Source organism: Triturus cristatus, chromosome 7 (assembly GCF_964204655.1).
Source record: "Triturus cristatus chromosome 7, aTriCri1.1, whole genome shotgun sequence".
Taxonomy (NCBI): Eukaryota; Metazoa; Chordata; class Amphibia; order Caudata; family Salamandridae; genus Triturus; species Triturus cristatus.
This window is the reverse complement of record NC_140590.1, coordinates 598268031-598281803: the sequence shown is the minus strand read 5'-3', so window position 1 is coordinate 598281803 and position 13773 is coordinate 598268031. Positions and strand designations below refer to the sequence as shown.

The 13773-nt window shown below is 41.7% G+C and overlaps 1 protein-coding gene across 2 annotated transcripts in view; it reads right to left on the bottom strand.

Annotated features, from left to right (window-relative positions):
- The window catches only part of TOM1L1 (target of myb1 like 1 membrane trafficking protein), a 665925-nt gene that overhangs the window by 41971 nt on the left and 610181 nt on the right, over positions 1 to 13773 (bottom strand). For both annotated transcript variants that reach the window (XM_085617158.1, XM_085617157.1), the window contains exon 15: positions 3393 to 3474. In XM_085617158.1, coding sequence (XP_085473284.1) covers positions 3393 to 3474 — 82 coding nt within the window. The remainder of the gene's footprint in view (positions 1 to 3392; positions 3475 to 13773) is intronic.

The window sequence follows — 13773 nt, the reverse complement described above, 5'->3', positions numbered from 1 at the left end:
ATACGCAATGTTGATGAGGCAAAGTGGAAGTGAACAGTGGAAGAAATTATAGGAAAAATGAAGGAAGAGTTTGACAATCGGAAGAAAGTGAAGCTAATAGATGTATTAAGATTGGAGACTGGATAGGGATCAGACTGCCAGGGTCTTGTGCTGAATTTTCTAAATTTGCCAAGGCAATAAAGGTAATCAAATTGTTTACTAATGCGGTCAAGACAGATGATCATAAAATATGGAATTTGAACAGAGTTGCAAAATTCAATATGGTGGAGTTGGAAGGCGATAAAGAAGTGAGCTCTGAGTGCTGCAGCAAAGGTGGAGGAAATCATGAGGATCTGGGAAGAAGCGCAAGAACTATCATCAAACCATCATACTTGAAGGATTTTGTAAAATGATGTACATATGTGAATTTGTAACGTGGTTTTGAAAAGAAGAAATTAATGTTATGTATTGTTAAGAAGGGTAGGTGTGTGGTAGTTAGAGAGGTAGAATAGAACCCCTGTGTGTGCCTGGCCTGTTGCAAGGTGAACCAGGGTACTAAGAATGTAGCAATTCAAATTAAGGGGTGTTGGGGAGCTGGTCCAGCGAAGGCAGGCGGTGCTTAACCGGGTGGGGTGATTGTAACGATCTTGAAATAAATCATCTGATTAAGAAGCTTACCTCGGTCTGTGGTGTCCTGTTTTTCACACCCTTGATACCAATTTCCGAAAATACTACAAAGTCAAGAAACTCATTTACAGCCTAAGACAATGCAACACAAAGCGACACAAAATCAGCAGCGGTCCGTGGAGGGAGTTCCATGTGGCGGAAAGGCGGGGCGGGGGAGGGGCAGGGTGGGGGGTACTAAACACCGGAATATGGATAATTGGAAGTAAGTAAACAATTAAATAAATAAAACGAATTTCGTAGCGCGCGCTGCACCGCATTTTGTGATGCAGGGCGCGCTACGAAATTAGTTTTATTTATTTAATTGTTTACTTACCGCCCCACGGAACTCCCTCCACGGGCCGCTGCTGCACAAAATCATCTTTCTGTACACAGAGAGAGAGTGAGCAATTTTGAGTCTCGTTGATGCTTCCGGAGGTAGGTTCTGTTTTAGTCAGAAACATTTATTTTTTGATGAAGTCGTTCTTGGTAGGCATTGTATTTACACTTTTTATTGTTTGATTAACTCTTTTGTGGTAGGTATTGTATTTACACTTTTTATTGTTTGATTAACTCGTTCTTGGTAGGTATTGTATTTACACTTGTTATTGTTTGATTAACTCGTGCTGTAGGTATTGTATTTACACTTGTTATTGTTTGATTAACTCGTTCTTGGTAGGTATTGTATTTACACTTGTTGTTGTTTGATTGACTCGTTCTTGGTAGGTATTGTATTTACACTTGTTGTTGTTTGATTGACTCGTTCTTGGTAGGTATTGTATTTACACTTGTTGTTGTTTGATTGACTCGTTCTTGGTAGGTATTGTATTTACACTTTCTAGAAAAGGAGCAACAGTCACCTTTAGGCATATATTCCCACTTAACTAATGCCTGGTGGGGTGCAACTCTTTATTTTGTTTATGAAACATTGGCCTTCAATTAGAGAGCACTCAAATATGTGATAAGCGCACCACATTCCAAGCATGATGATCTCACCTTTGTAAAGTGTCATTACCACCTTGCAGCACGGGAAGGCTTTACCAGCAGCACCTCAATAGGCTGGTGCTTAACCCACACCATTAAATGGGGGGAAACTTCCTGAAGTACTATTTCACTGCATTATTCCACATTTAAAAGTTGATTTGTGGTACAATCGTAGTAATTGAATGCAGTAACACAAGAAGTGATTTGTTAAATTCCTTTCAATTATTCGAGAAAAAAGACCCCAAATCTTGTGATTCATACAAAGTTGAGGGGGGTACACCGTAAAGAGTAATTATCACTCAGTGAGTCCAGATCAAGGTGATAATTCTGAAGAGCCCAAGAATGAAAAAAATACTATTATCTCATCTACAATTTGTCTAATAATATTTCAACTGCAATTGCATATCCTTTTGGGCAAAGGTAAAATAACTTTGTCAATACACCTTTATCTGGACTAATTGATAGATAATTACACTTTATGACGACCTTCTATCACTTTTGTGTAAATTGTCCTACATATTAAGTGTTAACCCAAGGAGTTGGGCACCTGTGACGTGCAACAACTCTGAGTTGGCACCTGTGACGTACAACGACTCTGAGTTGGCCCCCGTGACGGTCAACGACTCGGAGTTGGCACCTGTGATGTACAACGACTCTGAGTTGGCACCCGTGACAGTCAACGACTCTGAGTTGGCCCCCGTGACGGTCAACGACTCAGAGTGCAGCAATACATATCACAAACATTCGGAGTGTTTAGGGGATCTTGTCAAATCGTGTTAATAGTTCTTTAGGTTTTAGTGTTCTGCGTAAAATATCTGTTTTCTTTAACCCCTTGATGACGTGCTGATGATGAAACCCCCTAAGAGAAAGCTAATGAATACATACGGACAGATTAGACCCACTCTATAAATATGTGCATGTTAGGAATCGACGGACCAGTCATTACATATTGGAATCTTTATATATTTCTACCCAAACATATGGCACAATGGTATATTAAACGTGACATCTGATTACATTTACCATTTTGCACATGTATTAAAGCTTGCACACCCTCCTAAAGCTAATATAAATGCTTTGCCGTTTTGTTAGGGCTGTTTGATAGACTATTCAATGGGGACAGGCTTAAAATCAAATAACACATTTTGTCCTGCTCAGCACCCTCCAGAGGACGGGTTGTTTGCCAAGCTGCACATAATAGGAATCCTAGATTCACATTTATGACTGTTGTGGAGGAAATGCGGATGACCCCAAGAAAATTGCTTCTGACCCTTAACGTCCGAGACTGAACAGCAATTGCCGAGGCTGCGGGCAAAGCCTTGAGTATTCAGTGGCGTGGGCTGGATGCGTGCTCCATAAATGCTACATATTTGTCTGCTCTGGTTTCTGTAAAATGGGACAAGACCCCTTTGCCCTCTTCTCAAATGAAAACAGTGTATTCAGACACGAGGCGAGAAAGGACGTAAGAGTAGAAAACCTTAAATCTATGGCTAATAACTACAAATAAAAAGCATCCATTCCTACACTGATTTACTATAAGTAAACGCATCAGCCTTGAAACCAGTATTCTCTTACTACACACATTATTAGTGTTCGAGATTTTGATTAAAGTTGTTTATCGTTGTCCTTGTGACCTCTTGATGATTGTCTACGCTCTATATAGCATAAACTGGCATCCATCCAATAGGAGATGTGAATATAATCCTTAAATGCGCAAAGCCAGGGCTGACCAAGCTTCAGTCTGTCATTTTGCAGCGCCCACTTACTCTGAATGGCCGGTGTCCGCCAGTGGATCGAACTCTATTAGCTCGTAGTAGCTCGGTGGCAGCGAACTCTCTTTGATGGTGCCTGGAAGAGAAAAATGCTGAAGGTGAGTCGTGAAGCGTCCACACACGGCCTAGCATTGCCACAGACATCTACCGGGGTGCAATCGTGGATTACCCCAAAACACGTGGATTTTTGAAGTTTCCAGCAGTGCTAACAGCGGTCTCTTTACTCCGTGCCACAACTCGCATACCAGCATTATTAAAGAGTTGATTCTTCAGAACTTTACAAATGTGTTATTAAAAAAGCAATTAAAAGTTGTTTCTTGATAACTTTCCAAACGTGCATTACACCAGCAATCGCCACCTGGGTGCTTATTTCAGCTTAATATGTCAGTTCTGTGCTGAAAGAAGCTTGCACTGCCAATAACCAGTTCTACACATGTTCTGTGCTGAAAGAAGCTTGCACTACCAATAACCAGTTTTACACATGTTCTGTGCTGAAAGAAGCTTGCACTACCAATACCAGTTCTACACATGTTCTGTGCTGAAAGAAGCTTGCACTACCAATAACCAGTTCTACACATGTTCTGTGCTGAAAGAAGCTTGCACTACCAACAACCAGTTCTACACATGTTCTGTGTTGAAAGAAGCTTGCACTACCAATAACCAGTTCTACGTATGTTCTGTGCTGAAAGAAGCTTGCACTACCAATACCAGTTGTACGCATGTTCTGTGATTGAAGGAAGCATGCACTGCTTGCCGCTGGACACCCCACCTATTCTTTGGCCGAGGGGCACTTGCAATGCTGCTGGCTATTTCACCTGTAGAGTGTGAGGGAAGCTTGCACTACCAATTCCTGTGCTCAGTACTTAACTGGAGCTGATGGTTGCAGGTGGGGCACACCGCACCTCATTTTGGGGACAGGCACCTTTTCCCCAAGCCGACTTTATTTTAGAGCAAGAGAGAGAAAAACACAAAAGGGTTGAAAGAGGGAGGAAGAGAAAGATGGAAAAACGGTGACAAAGGATGAAAAATAACCTGTAAGGGTGAGATAAAGACGCAGAGAGTGCCTGGTGGTGGGTTACAGAGGCATCAAGTGTAATCAAGACTACACAACTTTGGTATTCAGTACCCTGACCTTTGATAGTGCAGGCTGCTGCCTTCTGAGCAAAACATTGGACCCCAACATCTAATATTTTACAGATTAAGCATCGCTGTACATGTTCTGAGAATGAGGAAAGAATGCACTTCTCCTGAACACTCTACCCATTCTTTGGCTGAGGAATGCCTGCTATGCTGCTGAGTATCCCACCTCTAGTGTGTGATAAAAGCTTACACTGCTGCTTGATAATACTAGGTTTGGACGTAACTTGTGGAGTTTCACTACGTGGAATTCCGCGGAGTTACATGAAAACTCAAAAGAGTCTGTGAAGTTCTGCAAATTGGCGGGAATTAGCACGTTGCGCTCCTCGCACTGATTTTTAGTGCTGGAAGATCTTCCGTGCTGAAAAATCAGTGCGAACTGTACCACGCAGCATGCCAGAGGGCGGTGCTTCTCAAGTTAGTTTTGCTGCTGCTCGAGTAGATTTTCTATTCGAACTGCAGCTTTCTCACTAGGAACGGTTGCGACCACCATCGACCGCCTGCGTTGGGAAAATCGCGCTATGGGATGCTAATTCTCGCTCGTGCTTGTCAGCTTACCATTGGCGAGCCATGTGTGAGAAAAAAGTGTAAAAGTTTGGCCGGAACTCCGCATTACGTTTAAAACGCGGAGTGGACAAAACTCAGTGAACTCTGCCAGGGGAGGGGAATTTATCACCCACCTTTAATAAATATCGATTATGTGTGTATGAGGATTAATAGCTGCTGCCTTTGTTGCACCTATTGGTTGCATGAGGAAAGCATGTACCACTGCTGTTTGTGCAGTAAGGGTCTGTGTGAGAGCCTTGCACTGTTGCCCGCTGTGCTGCACGTGGTCCATGCCATGTTTGAGGGAAGCTTGCACTGCTGCCACCGTTTATTTACCCGTTCTGTGTGTAAAGAAGCTTGTTCTATTCTTGCCCATACTTCCCAATCTGTGTGTGAAGGAGGGACATCTACACTGTGCTCTGTAACTATGATGTCCTAACTTGCAGGCTGCATATTCTATTATTCAAGAGCAGGCTCTCTGTTACTTCTTCAAACAATGTCTACTTTGGATTGATTTACTCTTTTGGATGTGATTTGTTTAAGACCTGATTTGATCATGAGGTATTGTTAATAGTGGCTCGCCATCCACTGATGATGATTTGATGGAGGCTCCATCCAGAAAGCCTTCTTTGTCCTTTACTAAAACTCCAACACTGATCCATGTTATTATTGAAGGACTTGATACTACTGTATATTTTTCTGATCAGATGGAGTAGTATTCGAATATTGAGATAGCAGACCATTCTTTAAAATAAAAAATAAATGGCATGTTATCTTCAGTAAAAATGATTGTCTTTGTGTATGTGTATAGGTGCGTTTATTGTTTTCTTTATTTCATATTCACTTACTCAAATATTTGTATAACTTTAGTTTTGCATACATTATTAAATATCTAATATTTTTCAAGTTTGCTCACAGACATGCTCCTCTAAATGATCTTTTCTCTTTCTTTATATATTAATAGTCATATTTTCTTGTGATTGTTTCTTGGAAGCATTGTGTTTAGATATTCAGGAACTATCCCATCTTCCATGGTGTTGCTCAGCAGCCCTTATTTGATTTAATTTATTTTCAAGGCCTTTCAAATGGCGGGCTTTTTTGTTCTGCTCTCTGTCTTTTGGAGCTTCTGGGCCCAACCACAACGTCAATACCATCCAGTTCAGGGTGGCTCATGGTGCCCTATTTTTCAGCCCTGAGGAAGACCCCATCGTAAGGATTTAAGCAGCCAACTTTGTTTCTTGGGGGTCGAAACGTTGACTGTTTCATTGTCACATGCCAGTTGGATCAACAGTGCTTTTTCACTGTGATATAGTACTCCAAATCATGGCTATGTATTGTTTATCACTCAATTGTGTGGCTTAAAACAAGCCGTGTTTCACTGTAATTAATTATGCAATGAATAGCATTTCACTACTTTCCCTCTACACTTTTCCAACCCTCACTTGATGCACAATACCCTCTCTCTTTCCCTTTCTCTCCCATTACCTGGGGCACTGGTTTGGTACTACTTTTTGAGTCATTTGTGCTGAGTCATTTGCTGATTTACAAGCATCCAAAGATGTTCAATGTGATTAAATAACAGTGTTCTATATATCTATAGTGTATTAGTGTATTTATGCCTAATGTGTTTTAATTTTGTTTCTTCTTAAGAATCGTTCTACTGGGACCAATTCTCTACCGTACTGTTCCCTACCCAGGTCCCAGTGGCTTTATTGAGTTTACCCCTTTTTTGTAACTACTTTTAATAAAAAGTCAAATTTAACAAATGCCAGGCTAGTAGAAAGCTACAAACTTTATCCCTGTCCTGTTATATAACAGAATTATAAAGTATTGATAATAACACATTTTTACAATAGACTTCAAAGTTTAATTTGATAAAATATTTTTGTTTCTGTCTATAAACATGGCCGTAGTTAAACCATTTCTGACAAAGAATGTCCTTCCCCAGTGATAGTGATTAATTCTTTAGAGGTGTGAAAAGCCCTACTTGGGAGAAGACAATTTGATTGCCTTTGTGGCAGGAAATCAGGAAGCAGCTGATTACAGGCCTGGATATTTAGCATGTAGAGGATTGACAATGGCCTTGTGAGAGGTGGGCCTTGCTAGTGGGCTGTTCTCAGCCAACCTGTTCCTGCTAAGTGTAGGGGGGAACTTGACATTTGGTTTTCAACGAGAGTTCCCTCATCTGAGTCAGACAGCTGCTGGGAGGGCATAAGGGGGGGGGGTCCCCACACTTGCCGTGGGTGTTTGACTTTTTGAAAGACAACCAGAAGAAGGCTTCCTGGGATTGTTTACCAAAAAGTGTCAAGAAGTACTGCAAAGCTAGGCTGTTTTTTTGGACTGGGAGTTTTCTTATGATTTGATTAAAAGTTGTCACCAATAACTAGTAAGTATGCCCTATACATCAGTCTTTCCTTGAATAGCCAATCAGAACATAACTGGACAAGAAGAAGAACACAAGTGGAAGATCTGTTGTTATGTTATATCTACTAGGTAAAGACTGAGGACAGAGTACTAGTTCACCCATGTATCACAGATTTGAAGGGGCTCTGAAGGGCTAGTAGACCTGTGGGCGCTGGGACCCATAATGAAGACCTGTCTGGAGCGAGAAGTTGAGGGTTCCTCCCACTGCTGTAGTATGGCTTGAACACTAGAGCCACTCTGAGAGTTTATAAGTGAGCTGAAGGGTGTTATGTTATGTGAATTTGTAGAGCACGGATAATCACCCGAGAGGGTATCCAGGCGCTGAGAAGGCCAGGCCTGGTCTGAGGGGGGAAGAGAAGATCATGCATGTCCAATCTGGAAGATCCATGTCTTGAGTTTCCTTCAAGACGTTCATGAGGGAAAGGGGAGGCTCTGATGAATTTCAGAAGACAGTTCCAGGTCTTGGTTGTGAGGTATGAGAACGAGCATCCTCTGCTTCTGGTCTTATTGATGCGAGGGAGGTGTACTCTTGCCTGGGACGCAGATTGAAGGTGTCTGGTGGGTTGGTAGACGTTGAGGCAGTGGTTGAAGTAAGCTGGACCGGTGATGTGGAGAGCGTTGTAAGTGTGGGTGAGTAACTTAAACTTACATCTTTCCTGGACTGGGTGCTAGTGGAGATTGTTGGGATGTGGAGAGATGTGGGTTTTTCGTGAGATGTTCATGATGAGTCCTGCGACGGCGTTCTGGGTGGTTTAGAATTGACATAGGATATAGGCTGGGGTTCTGACAATGAGGGCATTTCTGCAATCAAGTGTACTTGTGATAAGAGTGGAGAGGTGTGGTGCAGCGGCCAAGGCAGCTGACTTCGGAGCACAGGGTTCACGGTTCGATCCCCGGCTCCAGGGGCAGCTCAGCTCAGCACCATGTGACTCTGGGCAATAGCTCACCTAATTTCCATGACGCCCCCAGCGCCTTGAGACCCATAAGGGTGAGTAGTTTGTGCTTTACAAATATGCATTTACATTTTTTTATTTTTATTTAAGAGCCTGGGTGACCATTTGCCTGGTGTTCAGTGGGTTCCACTTGAAAATATTTTGTAGCATTCACAGAATGTGAAAGCATGATGAGGAGACAGCGTTGATCTGTTTGCTCATGGATAAGCTGGTGCCCAGGATGATCCCATGGTTCTTGGCATCGTCCACAGGGGTGCCTGCGGGCTGAGTACCGATGGCCTCCTAGAGGTGTTTCAACCTCGAGAAATTGGAACTGTAGGCTGGAGTTCTTCAGAAGAGCAGCAGGACAATTGGAATTGTTTAAGTGTACCAGCCTGAAAGGTAACAAGCTCAGTCTCTGCTTTCACGGCCTCTTTAAGGCAGAAGAACATGCTGGTAATGTATTGCTGTTTTCATTTGGGTGTGAGAATGTCTTTCATTGCCCACTTTTAATAACACTGATTTTTACAACTCCATTACCAGCTTTTTCTTGTTTTAATCATTAGATTTAATCTCCTTTCACTATATTGGTTCTGGAATTTAAGATTTGTTTTCGGACTTTAATATTAGCTTTGTGCTGCTTAAATATGCAGTTCTCATTTCTCTAGGGAAAGCCTGCTGCTTTGTTTCATTGCTACCAAGATTTTTGATCAGGTTTTCTCAGTGAACAGTAATAAGGAAGTAGCTTACTAACTTTGCTGGAGACCATACCTGGTCCTACCACCATTTATTATTCTAGAATCTCACCCTGTTTAAATAATCTGCAGCCACAATATTCATACCCTGACTGTGACAGGCTAACAGATACACTTCATTAAGTTTGATACATAAAAAATATTTGAGTTTCAATGCCAAAAGATATCAGCAGTGCGTTACGACCTTTGAGTTAAGATGTGAAGTAGTCACTATCTGACAATTGCCAGTAACCCAATGCCTTTAGTAGATAGCATTGGGCTTAATAAAACTGATCAGACTTGCATCTCCCACTTTTTAATTTTAAGCAATTCGAGATTTAACCAAGGCTTGAATTTTTTCAGTGATTCGAATTAGGCTATAAAAGGTCAATCTGCTATAGCTTGTAATCAGAGTATTTATGGAAGGAGGTCCGTGTGATATGCAGATTTTCAAAGTAGGATAGATGCATACTAGCTAGGTTCACTGTGAGGCAATCGAGAAAGCTATGGGCCACATCTTCCCATTCAGCTCTGTTCTATAGACCTTTGTAGTAGCCTGAGAGGAAGAGGGGTTAGCAACATTTTAAATCTCAAAGTACAGTGTGATCATTAGGATTACATAATACAAGTCTGAGTCAATAACTTGCAATCGAAAAGGTTTATTACAAACCCAAAGCCAGAATGATGTATATCAGTCTCAAAAACATAATATAAAGTATAAAATAACCAAAGGGAGACCTAAGTGACTTACAATATTGGTCCTCAACAGCAAATAAGCATTTAAGGATCTCCATAGAGGCATTACAAAAAATAAGGAAAAGAATTTGATGACTCGTGGAATGGTTTCAATCCTTCCTCCCATACATGGAAAAGATTTACGACATTTACTAAATCCTACACTAAACTAAGAGTATGGAAAACCCTATTGAATGAAGGTAGCAAGAAAGGTTCCAGCCTCAGAATCTCTGTAGGAGATGTATAATGAAAGAATCATGTATAGCATGAAGCCACACAATCAGAGATGTCAAGAGAGGTATGTACATCTCCAAGTCTAAAGGGAATCTAAGTAAAACATGAGTTCATTCACATCATAATTTTGTTCTTCATTAAAATCATTTGACCTTGCCAGCTCTTCCTCGTCTCACTATCTCTGAAATACAATGTGCTTTTCACTGATGCCCAGAAACCGGTCCCAGGATGCTTGTTTCCGGTCCAGGGAGGACCTGGATTGGCAGTTCGGGCTGGACTATTCCCACAAGGAACAGGGTCACGACTGATTTGCATATGGCTGGGTCCAAACTGGAGTGGTGTGGTGAGCAAAAGAAACAATCGATGGATGGAATGCTGGACAATGCAAACATTCACCCCCCAGTCACAAGGATCTGGGTTTAATCCATCATTCTTTTGCTCACCACACCACTCCAGTTTGGACCCAGCCATATGCAAATCAGTCTTGACCCTGTTCCTTGTCGGAACAGTCCAGCCCGAACTGCCAAGCCAGATACTCCCTGAACCGGAAACAAGCATCCTGGAACCCACGTCTGGGCATTCCCTTCCCACTTAGGGCGACATATGCAAAAGAAACAATGGATGGATGGAATGTATGTGGCACAATATACCCATACATTTTATCAAGCAAAAACGTCAACTGGTCACATTTTAAGACACATAGGATTCATTCTCACTAATCTCTGACGAGTTCACTGGATCAAATACATTTTACAAACACCTTGCAATCCAAACCTATAAAAGATTAATATCAGCAGTCCAGATTTATTTTAAACAAAATTGTATTTTTTTCTTGTAACACAAAATACAGAAAATGAGTGCCAGAACTTAGTATTACAGAAACAGAGAATATCTTATGAATAGTGGTAATACTAGACATCAGAATCAAACAACAATCTACGTATTGTAATTCATTGACAACCCAAATTTATGCACGTTTCAAACTTGTACAACTCAAGTGTATGCAAATTAAAATATGCCATTATTTCTCAGTAGTTAGCAATTAACAACCAACTACACCCGTCCCTCACCCATAGCTACCCCTTACCTGGTTGTCAGATTTTTTGCTCTCTTCACACCCAAATCAACTTCAATAAAGTGAATTACTTCCTGCCTCAGAATCCTTCTGCAAATTTTGAGAGCTGTCAGATGCATCTGAGCCATACGTCCGGAGATTGAAAGTTAGAAACTAAATTTTCCCATGCTCTAGCTCGATCAATTTTCCCTCGCCCTTTTTTCAATTCATGAAATAATATAGTACTCTCCAGTCCAGCCCCTTTAACTAGCTCACCCCTCCATCTAAGCACTTGATGTCTCCCAGCAGATTTCCAATGCACTGTCAATTTTCTTTTTGCAAGAATCAATGCTAAATACATCAATCTAGTAGTGTTTCTTTCACTTTTTAGGGCATAGCAAACCCCCAAAGAGACAAGCCAGAGTTGAAAAAGGGATATCATTTAGACAGTCCACCACCGCCTCTCTATTGGTTGTCAAAGATGGACAGGACCATACCATATGGAACAATTCTGCTCCATATTCCCGGCAGGTGTAAGGTAAGCTCTATGATGAAAATAAAAATGAATTAGTTTGAATCTGGAATCTCAGAAAACAGGTGGTATGTGTGTTAGGATCTTTTCCCAATCGATATCAGAAATCTGCATCTCCAGGTCTGTCTCGCATTTAACTTTCAGATCTGTGAGGGAAGTTAGAATGTTCGCACAAATGGCAAGGCACAATGAGATGACCGCTTTACCATGACCAGTCATTGTACAGAACAGATGACAGACTTTGTGCATTGCAGGTTCCAAGTATCCATTTCCCCAGTGATTCCTAATAGTGACTACTATTACCTGGTGCAACAAGAATTGGCCCTCAGGAATTCCGAAGTCTTCTACCAAGTCTGCAAATGAATGTAATTCTCTGTCCTGATTCAGATTTCTATTATGGTTTAAATCATAAGCAGTCCGCCCTGCCTTTCCCCCAAACCCCTCTCATGGGCCACTGTCTTCAATCACCTAAGTGACAAATCTGACAAATAGGGTTTTGGGTTGCAGGTTCACTGTAAGCAATGCTGCCAACAATGCTGTATCACCATGAGCTTACGAGTGGCTGTATGCCACTGCCTCCTGGGAAACAAGAGGACCCACAATAAGTCCCTCAAGTCAGGAGGTGCACCAATAACACCTGTATCAGGCTTCAATCTACAAAAGATCCACTGGTTGAACCACTGAAGTTGAGCCGCCAAGTAATATGCTTCAAAGTCCAGTGCAGCCAACCCACCCTCTGCTACAGGGCTCTTCAACTTATCTAGTGATACTCTACGTCTACCAGTCCCCCAAATCAATTCCAAAAGTTGTGATTCCAGTTCTTAGAACAGCCAGATAAACACCAATACTGGCAAGGTAGAGAACAACTAAAGCAGTCTCGGAAGCACCACCATCTTGGCCATCACTATTCTACTGGGCACAGCTAAAGGCAATGTCAACCAAATGTTTATACTACTTCTGAGCGCTCCAGTTGCTGCCCCAACATTACTATTCAATACATCTTGGTGGTTATGATATATGTTAACTCCTAAACACATGTAGGGTTCCAGGTAAGATCAAGTTGGTCTGAGGAGGGCTGGTGTCCCCACAATGAAGAAACAGATGGGATTTCTGCCAAATAACGTATAGGCATGAGACTGTGCCAAAGTGCTCTAGCAAATCTATTGCACCAGACAGGCCAATTCCAACATCTCTGAGAAACTATAGCATATAATCTTCATATAAAGCAGAATGGTGAGATTGCCCACAAACTTCCCACCCACAGTAAAATCCCCCTGCACAAGCACTGCTGGCCAACGGTTCCATTACAATTGCAAACAATATGGGAAAGAGTGGACACCCCTGCTAAATACCTCGTCCCACTTCATCTGAAGCAGAGATATTTCTGCCAGTGTGAACCCATGCTGTTGGACCCGTATAAAGGAGTCTGACCCAGCATATGAACCCAGGTCCCAACCCCATATGAACCATTACTTGATACAGGAAGTCCCAACTCAGACTGTCAATGTCCTTCTCTATATCTATTGCCAAAACAGCTGCTGTACTTTTGTCTACAAACTCTTTATTCATAAGTGAAAGGAGTCTACAGATATTAAGTAAAGTATTGCACCCAGGAATAAATTCCATTTGATCCATATGAATTAAAGTAGGCAAGTGGGGCAAGAGATGAGACACCAGAATTCTATGAAGTGTTTTTTAATCCACATTAAGCATAGACAAAGGCTGACAGCGCTGACATCCATGTCAGGGCGACCTGGTTTCAATAAAGGGTTAACCAAAGTTTCACATGTAAATACAGAAAGACGACTTGATTTGGCTGGCTGTAGTGTAGAGTTCTACTAATTTCGTGACAAAAGTGTTCCCATAAGTGGCAAAGAACTCGACAGGCACCATGAACTTTACAGCAAACCATATTTTTAATGGCATCTCTTATTTCCTCAACTTCAATATCTCTTCCTAACTTATCTGCATCTACCTGTGGGAGCACTCAAAGCTGACCCAGTGATAGGAAGTCTTCAATGGCCTGAGGATGTATCTTTTGTGATGG